At 54.4% G+C, this 11540-nt stretch overlaps 1 protein-coding gene across 3 annotated transcripts in view; it reads right to left on the reverse strand.

Annotated features, from left to right (window-relative positions):
- The window catches only part of GRB7 (growth factor receptor bound protein 7), a 9660-nt gene extending 913 nt beyond the window's left edge, over nt 1–8747 (reverse strand). Inside the window, exons 1-14 of one of the 3 annotated variants that reach the window (XM_003786412.3) lie at nt 8645–8747; nt 4481–4637; nt 4223–4373; nt 3881–4037; nt 3634–3755; nt 3451–3528; nt 2482–2619; nt 1997–2107; nt 1689–1787; nt 1301–1381; nt 1077–1193; nt 841–901; nt 669–756; nt 464–557 (exon numbers count right to left, since the gene is read on the reverse strand). In XM_003786412.3, coding sequence (XP_003786460.1) covers nt 464–557; nt 669–756; nt 841–901; nt 1077–1193; nt 1301–1381; nt 1689–1787; nt 1997–2107; nt 2482–2619; nt 3451–3528; nt 3634–3755; nt 3881–4037; nt 4223–4373; nt 4481–4632 — 1449 coding nt within the window. In that variant the 5' untranslated portion in view covers nt 4633–4637; nt 8645–8747. Of the gene's footprint in view, nt 1–463; nt 558–668; nt 757–840; nt 902–1076; nt 1194–1300; nt 1382–1688; nt 1788–1996; nt 2108–2481; nt 2620–3450; nt 3529–3633; nt 3756–3880; nt 4041–4222; nt 4374–4480; nt 4638–8380; nt 8408–8644 lie in introns of those variants that run through there. The other 2 variants (XM_023511290.1, XM_012803250.2) reach the window with 2 other exon arrangements.
- Nucleotides 8748–11540: the final 2793 nt, after the last annotated feature.

Consider the following 11540-nt stretch of genomic DNA (forward strand, 5'->3'; position numbering starts at 1 on the left):
AAGCAATTCTCCTGCCTCAGCCTCCCAAGCAGCTGGGACTACAGGCGCCCGCCATGACGCCTGGCTATTTTTTGGTTGCAGCTGCCATTGTTGTTTGGCGGGCCTAGGCTGGATTCGAACCCACCACCTTAGGTGTATATGGCTGGTGCCTTAGCCACTTGAGCCACAGGCACCGAGCTGCCCAGCTGGTTTTTCTATTTTTAGTAGAGATGAGGTCTCACTCTTGCTCAGGCTGATCTCAAACTCCTGAGCTCAAGGGATCCTCTGCCTTCAGACTCCCAGAGTGCTAGGATTACAGGCGAAAGCCATAGTACTTGGCCCCCATTTCTTATGTAGGGAAAAAGCAAACACACTGAGGACCATGAAGCTTCTTGAGAGGCCTGATGAGGAGGACAGGGTCCTGGGAGAGCTGTGCCTCCTTGCAGGACTCCAGGGACTCTCAGGGGAGGAGGGGGCTACTCACAGGCAGGATGAGATAGTGCTTGACTTTCTGTAAGTGACACAAAGAGAGGACAAAACCCTGTGGGTTCCTTTGACTCTCCCGGACCAGGAACAGGCTGCCAGGAGACAGGAGAAGAACAACATTACCCAAAGACACATGACTGCTGCCTTGACTCCAGGTCTCTCCTATCCCTGGGTGTATAGCCCCGCCTAGCCCTGCCCCTTACCCGTCTACCAGGCCCTGCTGTCCAATGAGCCGCTGGCTCTCCTCACGGGAAATGCGCCCATGGAACCAGGGCTGGGTGCGGTGGATGGCTGCGGTGGGGGGAAGCAGATGGGCTGTCACTCAGGAGAGGAGATCCTCATACCACCCCCTGGGGACTCTGGGTCATCACCTACCTGCACTGAGGCTTGTGCCAGAGCATGGGGTAGGCAGGCTGAGGCGGTGGTTCGTCTTCTTCTGCAGAGAGTCAAAGTATGGTTAGAGGGTATTACCTAATACCTTAAGAACACAGAGCACCTTTCCCCAACTGGGGGGCCTCCCCGCACCCCTCTCTTCTTCCCTCCCAATCCACAAAAAGCCATGTGGAGAACAGGTCCCCACACAAATGTGTGGATGGGTACAAGTCTCTCACCCTCCAGGCCTGGGCTTCCTCCAAAGCTGCACTCAGAGCTTCCCGGGGGTTCTCGATGACACGCCCAGCATGGCCAGAGAAGTCCATGGCCACCAGGGTATTATCTGAGACGCTTCTCTAGAGATGGGATAGGATGGGGAAGGGAGAAGTCAGAACAGAGTCCAGGCATCCCTGGGATGGGGTCTGGGCATCCACCCCCACCTAATGCCCCTGTGCACACTCACCAAGGGTGGGGAACCCAAGCCGGATGGGCGCAGGTGGCGAGACTGTGCCTGCTGATAATTCTTATACAACTGTACTCCATACTGTGGGGGAGAGGGGCGAAGAGAGAGAGAGGGCCTAAGGTCAAGAGGTCCTGAGGGAGAGCTGGGATGTGAAGCACTTGCCAAGAGTAGGGCTGTTTCTGCCCTTGGATGGGAGCTGCCTAAAGCCACAGCTGTGACCTGATCTTAGACCAGTAGTTCTCCAAGCAGTTCTCTAGGGAGTTCTCTAAGCAGGGCTGTGTTGCCCTCCTCATTCCACAGACTTTCTGAGAGTATCACTATGACTCTTCCCTCATGCTGGGGATCCCTGGGACAGAGCCAGCCCCCCACACCACTCGCAGGGGCTCACCTTGAAGAGGCGGAAGGCGGCCAGCCAACAGGTACGGCTCTGCTCATCCTCACTGCAAAAGATCCGAAGCCCCTTATGGCCATTTCGAAGCTTGTTGGGCTGGGAAGAGAAGAAATTGTCTGCTCGCACATCTGCCTCAAGGACCAGCTTTCCCTGGTCCCCACAGGGTAGGGCAGGACCCAACAAGTCACCAGCAGGGCAGGGTGCAGGGAGAAGGTGTCCCAGATGGAGCTCAGAAGCCAGAGATAGAATCCTGGGGCCTGAGAACTTCCTGTTCCCCTAAGGCCAGGCCAGGCCAGGGTCTTTACCTTGACACAGAAGCCGAATTCGGTAGGCATCCCGTAGAGCTTGCGGCCCTGGGTTACCACATACACATTGGACTCATTCACATCTGCCACATACTGCAGGTGCCTCGGATCCTGAAGAATGAATGAGTGGGACTTGGTACAGGCAAGTACCAAGGGTACCCGGCTTATTATTGCCCCCCCACACACATACACTAAGCCAAATGTGGATATTTCAGGACCAGAGAGGGGCAGGGAAGTACCCAAGGTCACATGACAAATATAAGTAAAGCCAGGACTTGAACTCAGGTCATCTGCCTTTTCTACTGTCCTCTTGGGGTAGATGATCAGGGCAGGGGTGGGGGAAGGATGGCAAGCTGGAGGTAGACAGCCCAGGGGGGTGGAGAAGAGAAGTGGCCAGGATCTCAGGGCCCCTAGGGAGAAGACCTATGGGTTCCAACAGGGAAGGGGCACTTGAGAAACAGGAACTGGCACCCTCAAGACCTCACCTTGGAGGTGCCCTTGGTAGAGTAATAGAGGCCAGAGCGGCGCAGGAAGCAGAAAAAGCGTTTCCAAAGCTTGCGTCCAGATCCACGCAGTTGCAGGAAGCCCTGGATCTCAGGGAAGCTGCCCGCATTCAGGAAGTTCTGAGGCCAGAGCAGAGCAAAGTACAGTGAGAGTGTCCCCTCCACCCTCAGGTCCTTTTTTTTTTTTGAGACAGACTCTCACTATGTTGCCCTAGGTAAAGTGCTGTGGCATCACAGCTCACAGCAACCTCAAACTCTTAAATGCTTCTCTTGCCTCACCCTCCCAAGTAGCTGGGACTACAGGCTCCCACAACAATGCCCGGCTATTTTTGTTGTTGTTGCAGTTGTCATTGTTGTTTAGCTGGCCCGGGCCAGGTTAGAATCCGCCAGCCTTGGTGTATGTGGCTGGTGCCATAACCACTGTGCTACAGGCGCCAAGCCCACCCTCAGATTCCTATGAGGACGTTCCACATGCATTTCTTTTTTTTTTTTTTTTTTTTTGAGACAGAGCCTCAGGCTGTCCCCCTGGATAGAGTGCTATGGCATCACAGCTCACAGCAACCTACAACTCCTGGGCTCAAGCCAGTCTCCTGCCTCTGCCTCCCAAGTAGCTGGGACTACAGGCGCCCGCCACAACGCCTGGCTATTTTTTGGTTGCAGCCATCATTGTTGTTTGGCAGGCCCAGGCTGGATTCGAATCCGCCAGCTCAAGTGTATGTGGCTGGCGCCTTAGCCACTTGAGCCACAGGTGCCGAGCCTCCACATGCATTTCTTGTCCCCATTTAACAGACAGAGACACTGATGCTCAGGCTTGAAAAGTGTCTTGTCCTTAGTCACATAGGACTGTGGCTGGGCTCTTTCTACCACAGAAAGAGAGGCACAAGGGCAGGGGAGCATTGAGCAATTCTGAGGAGGCATGACTATGCAATGAAATGGGGGGGGTCCCCTCACCTGGATGAGGTCCTCATGGGATACACCCGTTTGCGTGTCAAGACAACTGGAGACCATCTTTTCTGGGAACAGGGAGTGCTGCGGAGGGGCAAGGGGGAAGAGGTCAGGAGTCAGGGCTCAAGGGTCCAGGCTAGAAATTGGGGTGTCCCAGTGCCCAGGTGCCCCCCATATACACACACTTACTGGAGAGCTCTTGAACAGCTCGTACTTGGCAAAGTTTTTCCGGAAGACAAAGCGGCTATCTCCACCCACAGGCCAGGCGGCCTGCACCTCCACCACAGACTCATGGTCCTCCAAACCCCGCTCTGGGGTTAAGGGCAAAAAGCAGGGATTAGTGGAGACCAACCAGCTCTCCCAGATAAGCCACGTTCCTAACCGAAAACATGTAGCACTGCCTCCAGGCTCAGGCAGCTCCTGCACCCTAACTCACCCAGTGCTAGGTGGGGGTGGCACTCCACCAGCCCCCAGGTCTCATCACTCAGGGCGTGAGTTCTCTGCACCAGCATTTCACATACATGGCGAGCTGTGGCACCTGCAGCTACCTCCACAGACCTGCAGGACCCATCCTCGCTGTACACTTTCACTACCTGCTGCCAGGAGTTACAGACAACTTGAGGGAGGGCAAAGGGTGATCCTTGTCCCTTCCTCACCTGCTATACCCTCAGGGGACCCCGGACCAAAAGCCTCTCCACCTCCACCAAAGCAGAACTATATCTACCCCAGGCCCAGAGCACTTCTGCACCCCTGCCTCCCCTTCTGAGGGCCAACTCACATGGGGGCGGCTGGCATCTCGTGGGAGTAGCCCCCTGGCACTGGAGGAACCCCCAAGAATGGGGGCCTGTGAAGGAGGGCTACAGAGCTCAGGGAAGGGGTTAGGGATGGAAGGTAGAGAGGTTGCCCGCAGCTCTTCCTCTCGAAGTTTCCTGGTAGGGGGAGGGGAGAAAGGGAGAGGAAAGGAACTGGCTACATGCCTCTGTATTATCCAGCCCCCACTCTCCCTTCCCCCCACAGTCCCATCACCCAATTGTACCTGCTGGTTGGGATGGGCAGAGGCTGCGACCTCTTCACTTCCCCAGGCAGAGGGACATCCGGGAGTGGGGGAGTCCCAGGAGGGGTCTCAGGGGCTGTGCACAGGTCTTCCGGGGAGCTGCTGAGCTGTGGTGGAGACAGATCCAGCTCCATGGCATCTAAGGAAGAAGGAGGGGCTGAAACGCAGCCATTTGTGCACCCTTGTCATGGGGAGAGAGACCAAGAGAATCCAGACCTCATGACCTTATAAGCTGTCAGGGTGCCCCTCAGAGTTTACATAGCACCTCATTCCTCCATCTCTAACTACAGTTTTCCTGGAGCCCTTGGGGGAAGAAATAGAATTAGCCCTGTTTTACAAAAAGGGACAGTGAGTCCCTGAGAAGGAAGCATTCATGTCCCCAGTGACAGGTGAGTCAGGGAGTAGAACCTATGTTTGGACTCCAAGTACAGTGCTCTTTCTTTAGCCCAACGTTGCTCATAGAAAGAACCAAGACGGCACCCCACACACACACACACACACACACTCCCTGCCACAATCCTGGCACCAGCAATAGGAGATATGAGCCACAGACCATCTGGGGCTCAGCTCTCAGCATCAGGGCAAAGGGCCACCACTCTGCCTCCAAGCTTGGGACACTGCCTCTGCTGGGCTCTGCCCCAGGTTTTTCTAGCACTTTGTTGCCAGAGCCTGTTGTGGTAACGCCTGCCCAAGTGATGAGTGATGTACGGAAGGAGAGGAGGAGGTAGGGAGAACAGACAGGAACCAGAAGGGCAGGAGGGGCCTTGGTTGTGGCCCTTGCACCAGCAGCTCCCAAACCTTTAGTGCCCTCTTCGGGCCAACCTCCTACCCAGCTGTTTCCTGAAGCCACAATACTAGAGCCACCTCCTCTGAGAAGCCTTCCTGGATTTTCCACATTCAGACTGAAAGACTCCTTCTCAGCACTGTGCTAGGGCCTTCCTGGTTTTCCACATTCAGACTGAAAGACTCCTTCTCAGCACTGTGCTAGGGCCTCTGTTCCAATTACTGTGCACATGTCCTATCCACCCACCAGTCTGAGGGCCCCTGGAATCCCCAGGCACAGCCAGCATCTTATCACCCACAGGGGCTCTGTAGTCACTCAGGACAAGGAAAGAAAGGAGAGAGAGGGCAAGCTGCCCACTATGGGTAGAAGCAACACTGGTGTCTTCTCTTAAGGAACCAAGCAGGCTCTTTTGGCTGAGCTGAGACCTAGAGAACCCGGGAGAAGTTGCCAATCTCAGCCCCCAGCCTGTTCTCCCATACTGTACTGAGGCTGCCAGGAGCACCTGGGATTGACCCTCCCTAGGATGGATCAGGCACCTGACAGTTTAGTGAGGGCATAAGGGGATTTGGGGGACAGGTGAGTCAGGGTGGGGCGGAACACAACTGCCTAGGGCTCTCCATTCAACCTTGACTCATCTGCACAACTTCCTGGCTTAGGAGAAACACAAACAACCCTGCCTCTACCGCCTCCCCCCCACCCCAAACCTACTGGTAGCCTGGGAGGAATGGGGGAGGAACAGGATGGGGGAGGAGATGCAGGGCCTGAGGCTCCTGTGACATCATCTCCTCCTCCCCACCCTTGGCCTACCTCCAGTCCAGGTGGGACCTGCAGTCACTCCCACCACCACCACCACCACCACCAGCCAGCGAGGGAGGACCCCTACCCAGGAAGGAGAGTGGAAATACCTGCTTTGGATTCAGAGACCCATCTGCAGTGAAATTGACCTCTCAGTGGTGCTCCTGCCTAACCAGAGCAGCCCTTACAGCCCCCATCCTGTGTCTGGGGCCACACAAACTCATTCTGCTACTAGGTGTCCCTAAAACACAGAATACAGCTAGCCCAGGGGGCTTACCTGCATCACCCTGGGGAATGAGGTCCCTCCTAACACACTCTCCCTGGTGTCCTGGTCAGAATCCCACAAGAGCAGGAGTAGAAAGTCAAAACACCCAGGATGCCAGATAGACAGGCAACAGGGCAAAAGGTCAGAGAGGGAGCTCAAGGGTCCTGCCAGGAAGGGCAAGACACATCTACACATCCAACATCAACAGATACAAAGACACACTGCCCCACTCCCACCCTGTCTAACCTGGGCAAATACTGTAGCACAGGTGCCTGTGCTCCAGGGAGGGCTGGGGGAGGGGCTGCAGGGAATGGAGTGTTGAACAAGAAAACCTGTTCAACACACTGCCCTGGAAATCACGGACCAACTGGGGTGAAAGGAGGAATAGAGAATCCCTGAGGGCAGTGGAAAGGGGAAGGGGGTGGATTCAAATCAGATTAGAATCTGGCAACAGTTGTCAGAGAGGACCCACTCAAGATTGGAGTTTGGCCTTCAGACCCCTCTAAGGTTAGAGAGGAGTGGGACAGTTGAGAACAAAAAGATGAAGGGGGAGGAGAACAGGGTCCTAGCTGTGAGTCTGGGCAGCTCCCTCCCAAGAGGTCTGGAGCTTTCAAGCTGGGGCCCTGGAAAAGCTTCTGTTGGAGAAACCAACCCCCACAATCAATTTATCCCCTCAATCACAGCTGGGGCTGGCCTGGGAACTAGCTTCCCCAACTGCCTCTCCTGCCCGAGAGACTCGGCCCCACCCTCGTTCCCGCCCTCCTAGCCTTCTTGTTTACTTCCTGAATCTTGCCCCACCTGGCTGGCCCCTAGGGCGGGTGGCCGGCCCAGTATTCAGGAACAACAGTAAACAACCCTGATTTCCAAGGTTGGGGGAAGGGCTGGCAAGGCAGAGGCCTGGGCTGGGGGCCTGGATGTGTCCAAGGGCCCCTATCTGGCTCAGTACTCCACGCCCCACCTCCATCAGGATTTACTGTCTTGGGGGAAGCTTAACCTTTGGAAGAGCACTTAGGCTGCAGGGCCCAGGCAAAAAACTCGTAGGTGACCCAGAGTTGAAAGGAGGACCCACTCTCTCACTCAGGAAAAAACACTCAATGGGAGAACGGGGGCGGGAGGGGTAGCTCTTTTAAAGTTTAATTTGGGAAGAATGCTAGCGTGTCTGTGGGGTTAATCATTACAGGCAGCTTGCCTTCTGGGTCCCCCTCCTGACCCTGCACACACAGGATACCAGGAGGAGAGGGGAAGAGTCCAGGACAGCCGCATCAAGAGAGGGTATTTCTGGGGGCACGCGGGCTGGGAGGACCTTCCCCTAGTCGACAGGTGCATTCTGTCCCCAAGGAGACACAGCCCAGAACCTGGGTCTTCCCCCAGCCCATCAAACAGACAACCCCCCCCCCACAACACACACTGCACTGCAGACCCCCTCATCCACTGATCTAGCCTTCCTACCTACTTGATGCTGAAGCCAGGAGGGATCACTGGGTCCACTCCGCCCCCAGCGTCCCACCTGAGGGAGCAGGACCGCTGTGTTCCTGAGCAGAGAATATAATCTGGAGAGACGGAGCTTCAGCAATTTAAAGAATTCCTTTCCTTTACTGTCCTCCAAATTGGAGAGTGTCCCCCCACTTCCAGAGAGATCTGTCTTAGTAAAGACCTGGAAAAACCCAAACTGGGATAAAACCGAGCTAAGTTCCTGCATCACTGGTACACTCTAGCTTTCTGGGGGGGTGTGGAGGGGCTAGTTTCAGCGGGAAAGCCAAGGCTGCCGGGGAGAAAAAGCACATCTTTCTACCCAGCCTCATGCACTATCTTCGTGGGGAGTGCACCGGGAGGGAAGGAGGCAAAAAGGAAGGCAGGGAAAGAGAATAGGGGAGGACAGAGGGCGGACTGTGAGGAGGGGGCGGGACTCGAGATTGGCGGAAAAGAGAAAGTGAGAGGCCGCCAGAGTAGCACAGCAGGAGACCAAATCGCTCCAAAGAGACCCCAGATCCGCCGGCGCACGCCACCCTCGAGACGAAGTGCCTGCATTGGTCCTTACCTGGACCCCGGGCGTCAGGACACCTGGCTGGGGCCACTGGTTTAAGGAGGGAGGTGCGAGGCCCTTAACTACCTGTCCCCCTCTTGCCCCCGCCCCTGTCCTGACATCACTGAGGGGGGAAGGGGACAGGGAGAGCCAGGTGGCCGCCGGTCCGCCCACCTGGGCAGCCAGCCAGTTTGCCCCGGAGACCAGCACAGCCTGGGGCCCTGATGCAGCTGGGGGTAGGAACAGGTAGTCGTCTGAGACCGACTTCGGTCCCCTTACCTGGAGGAGCCCCAGAAGTAGCAGCAGGATACCGGGACCAAAGTCTGGCCCTGTCTAGGGACCCCAGATACCTGGATTTTATTTCAAATCCACGCCCGCTTCTCTACGAGGGATAGGAGGGTGTCCCGACTTTGAACGTAGAATTCAGGATAGGGGGAACCCTCTGTGTCCAGATTCCAGGCCCAAGGAAACTAAAATTATCCTGGGTAGATGGGGGCGGGGCCTGGGGGGAGGTGCCAGGGAGGAGGATTGCGGGAGGAGGGGCGGAGACTCTGACACTGTACGCCAAACTGGGTTTTTGCCCTTCCTAACCTGGCAGCAGGTGTCAGGGGAGGGTACAGGTGCCTAGGGAGAGGCTGGGAAGACAATCGAATAGAACAGCAGCAACAACAAAGATCAAGAGTCCTGACTACTAAGAGTGGGGAGGAGCTGGGGGCTGGAAGGTGAGGGGAAATGGCCCTTCTCACTCTTCTCTATAGCCCTCCCCACACCTGGTCCGTTCATTGGCCGACCTGGTGGGGGGTCTGTTAGCAGCTCTAGGTCCCACCCCCTTGGGCAAAGGGCACTCTGCGAAAGAGGGAAGCCAGCCAGAGGGGTCCCCAGCGACATAGCCTGCCCCTTGACCTCCAGGTACAGTCTAGCCACTCTCGGAAGCATCTGGTGTATCCCCTCCCTTCTGAGCAAAGTCCAGGGTCTCTGCTTCCCCTTTAAAAATAGAAGGGGGGCTCGGCGCCTGTGGCTCAAGTGGCTAAGGCGCCAGCCACATACACCTAAGGTGGTATGTTCGAATCCAGCCTGGGCCTGCCAAACAACAATGATGACTGCAACCAAAAAATAGCCAGGCGTTGTGGCAAGCGCCTGTGGTCCCAGCTACTTGGGAGGCTGAGGCTTGAGACTGGCTTGAGCCCAGGAGTTGGAGGTTGCTGTGAGCTGTGATGCCACAGCACTCTACCCAAGGGGATAGCTTGAGGCTCTGTCTCAAAAAAAAAAAAGATAGAAGGGGGTAGGCCTGGCACGGTGGTTCACCCCCACAATCCTAGCACTCTGGGAGGCCAAGGCAGGTGGATTGCTTGAGCTCAGAAGTTCAAGACCAGCCTGAGTAAGAGGGAGACCCATCTCTAATAAAAATAGAAAAAGTAGCCCCTGCAATTCCAGCTACTTGGGAGGCTGAGGCAAGAGGATTGCTCAAGCCCAATGGTTTGAGGTTGCTATGAGCTATGATGCCATAGTACTCTACCCAGGGCAACAAAGTGAGACTCTGTCTCAAATAAATAAATAAATAATCAAAGGAGGTTAGACAGGGTTGCACAGTGAGAGGAGCCACCATGATCTACAGAAAGCTCTGACCAGAGCGACAGGGGACTCCTCCTAGATAGTTTTCTTGTTCAACACAGGGCAAACACGGGGAACCAGGACAAGGAGGGAGGACAGATCAAAGCCTGCGGCCACCTCCCAGCTTGATGTGGGTGACAGTTGGGAAAACAAATAATCCATAGGTTGATAAGAGGTCTGCCCTAGGGGAGCGTAGAGGATTGGCTCCAGCCTCAGCTTTCTCTAAACTGAGTTTTCCTTGAAAAACCAGTATGAGTGGTCCAGGCAAAGAGGTGGGGAAAGGGATAAGGGGACCTGGGCCATGCAGCATTATGTGCAAAGACAGAGTAGACAAAATTCATTCATTCAACTATTTAAGTATCTACTATATGGCCACCCATATTTGGAGCTGGGGATACAGTGGTGAGCAACAAAAACAGACCACACCCTGATTCTCCTGTGGCTCAGTCAGGGAGACTGATGTTAATCAAAGAATCACACAAATAAGAAATGACAGGTGATAACTATGCTGGGAAAATGACTCACACAAGGAGTTAGGATCAACTTCTTTGGGGAGGTGACAGTTGAGCGGAGGAGAAGGTAGCTGAGGTGGGGAGGGGGTTGGGATTGGTGAATGGGAATGGGGGGATGTCACCTTCCACAATGAAGGAACAAGTACCCTTGGCAGGAGGAGACACAGCAAGCAGAGACAGAGTGGGGTTGGAGGAGAGGGAGGGAGGTGAGCCTAGGGTGATGGGTGTGGAGAAAGGCAGCTGTGCTACTGAAAGTGGCCTGTGATCACCTGCCTCAAAATCTCCTCAACTTGTGTAAAAAACAGATCCTCAGGCCGCTCCCCAGCTACTGAATCTCAGTCTCTGGGGCTAAGACCCAGGAATGTATGGTATTGACAAGCCCTCAGGTGGCTGTTCTGCAAACCAGGTTTGAGTCATCCATCCTGTTTGTCCAGACTGGTAGTAATGGGCAGGGGCTAGACCCTGCAGGTTCTAGCTGGACTTAGGTAGAGCCACAGAGGAGTGGGCCAATTTACGTTTTGTAAAGATCATTCTGCATGTAGAAGGATGGGATGGGAAAGAAGATCAGACTCAGAGGGGTGAGTGCTGCAGGATTTCACTTATACAACTTTCTCGAGGGAGTAGAACTCTAAGGACACAAAACAGATTTGTGGTTGGGGAGGAGGGAGAGCAGTTGACAGTAGGGGGCACAGGACTTGTGAGAGGTGATGGAACCATTCTATATTTTGGTCATGATGGAGGCACAACTGTGTGTGGTTGTCAGAATTCACAAATATACTGTGCATAAATTGTATCTTAATTTTTTAAATAAAAAAGAACAAAAAAGAATAGATTTATAGATCAACAGAACAGAATCAAGAGTCCTTACATTTCTAGTGCATTGATTTTTGACAAATTGCCAACACAATTTGATGGAAGAAAGGATAATCTTTTCAATAAATGGTCCTGTGACAATTGCTCTCACATGCCAAAAGTGAATTTAGATCCTCACCTCACATGATACCAACAAAAAGTAACTCAAAATCAATATACACCTAAATATAAGAGCTAAA

Source organism: Otolemur garnettii, unplaced genomic scaffold, assembly GCF_000181295.1.
Source record: "Otolemur garnettii isolate 467f Iridium unplaced genomic scaffold, OtoGar3 scaffold00018, whole genome shotgun sequence".
Taxonomy (NCBI): Eukaryota; Metazoa; Chordata; class Mammalia; order Primates; family Galagidae; genus Otolemur; species Otolemur garnettii.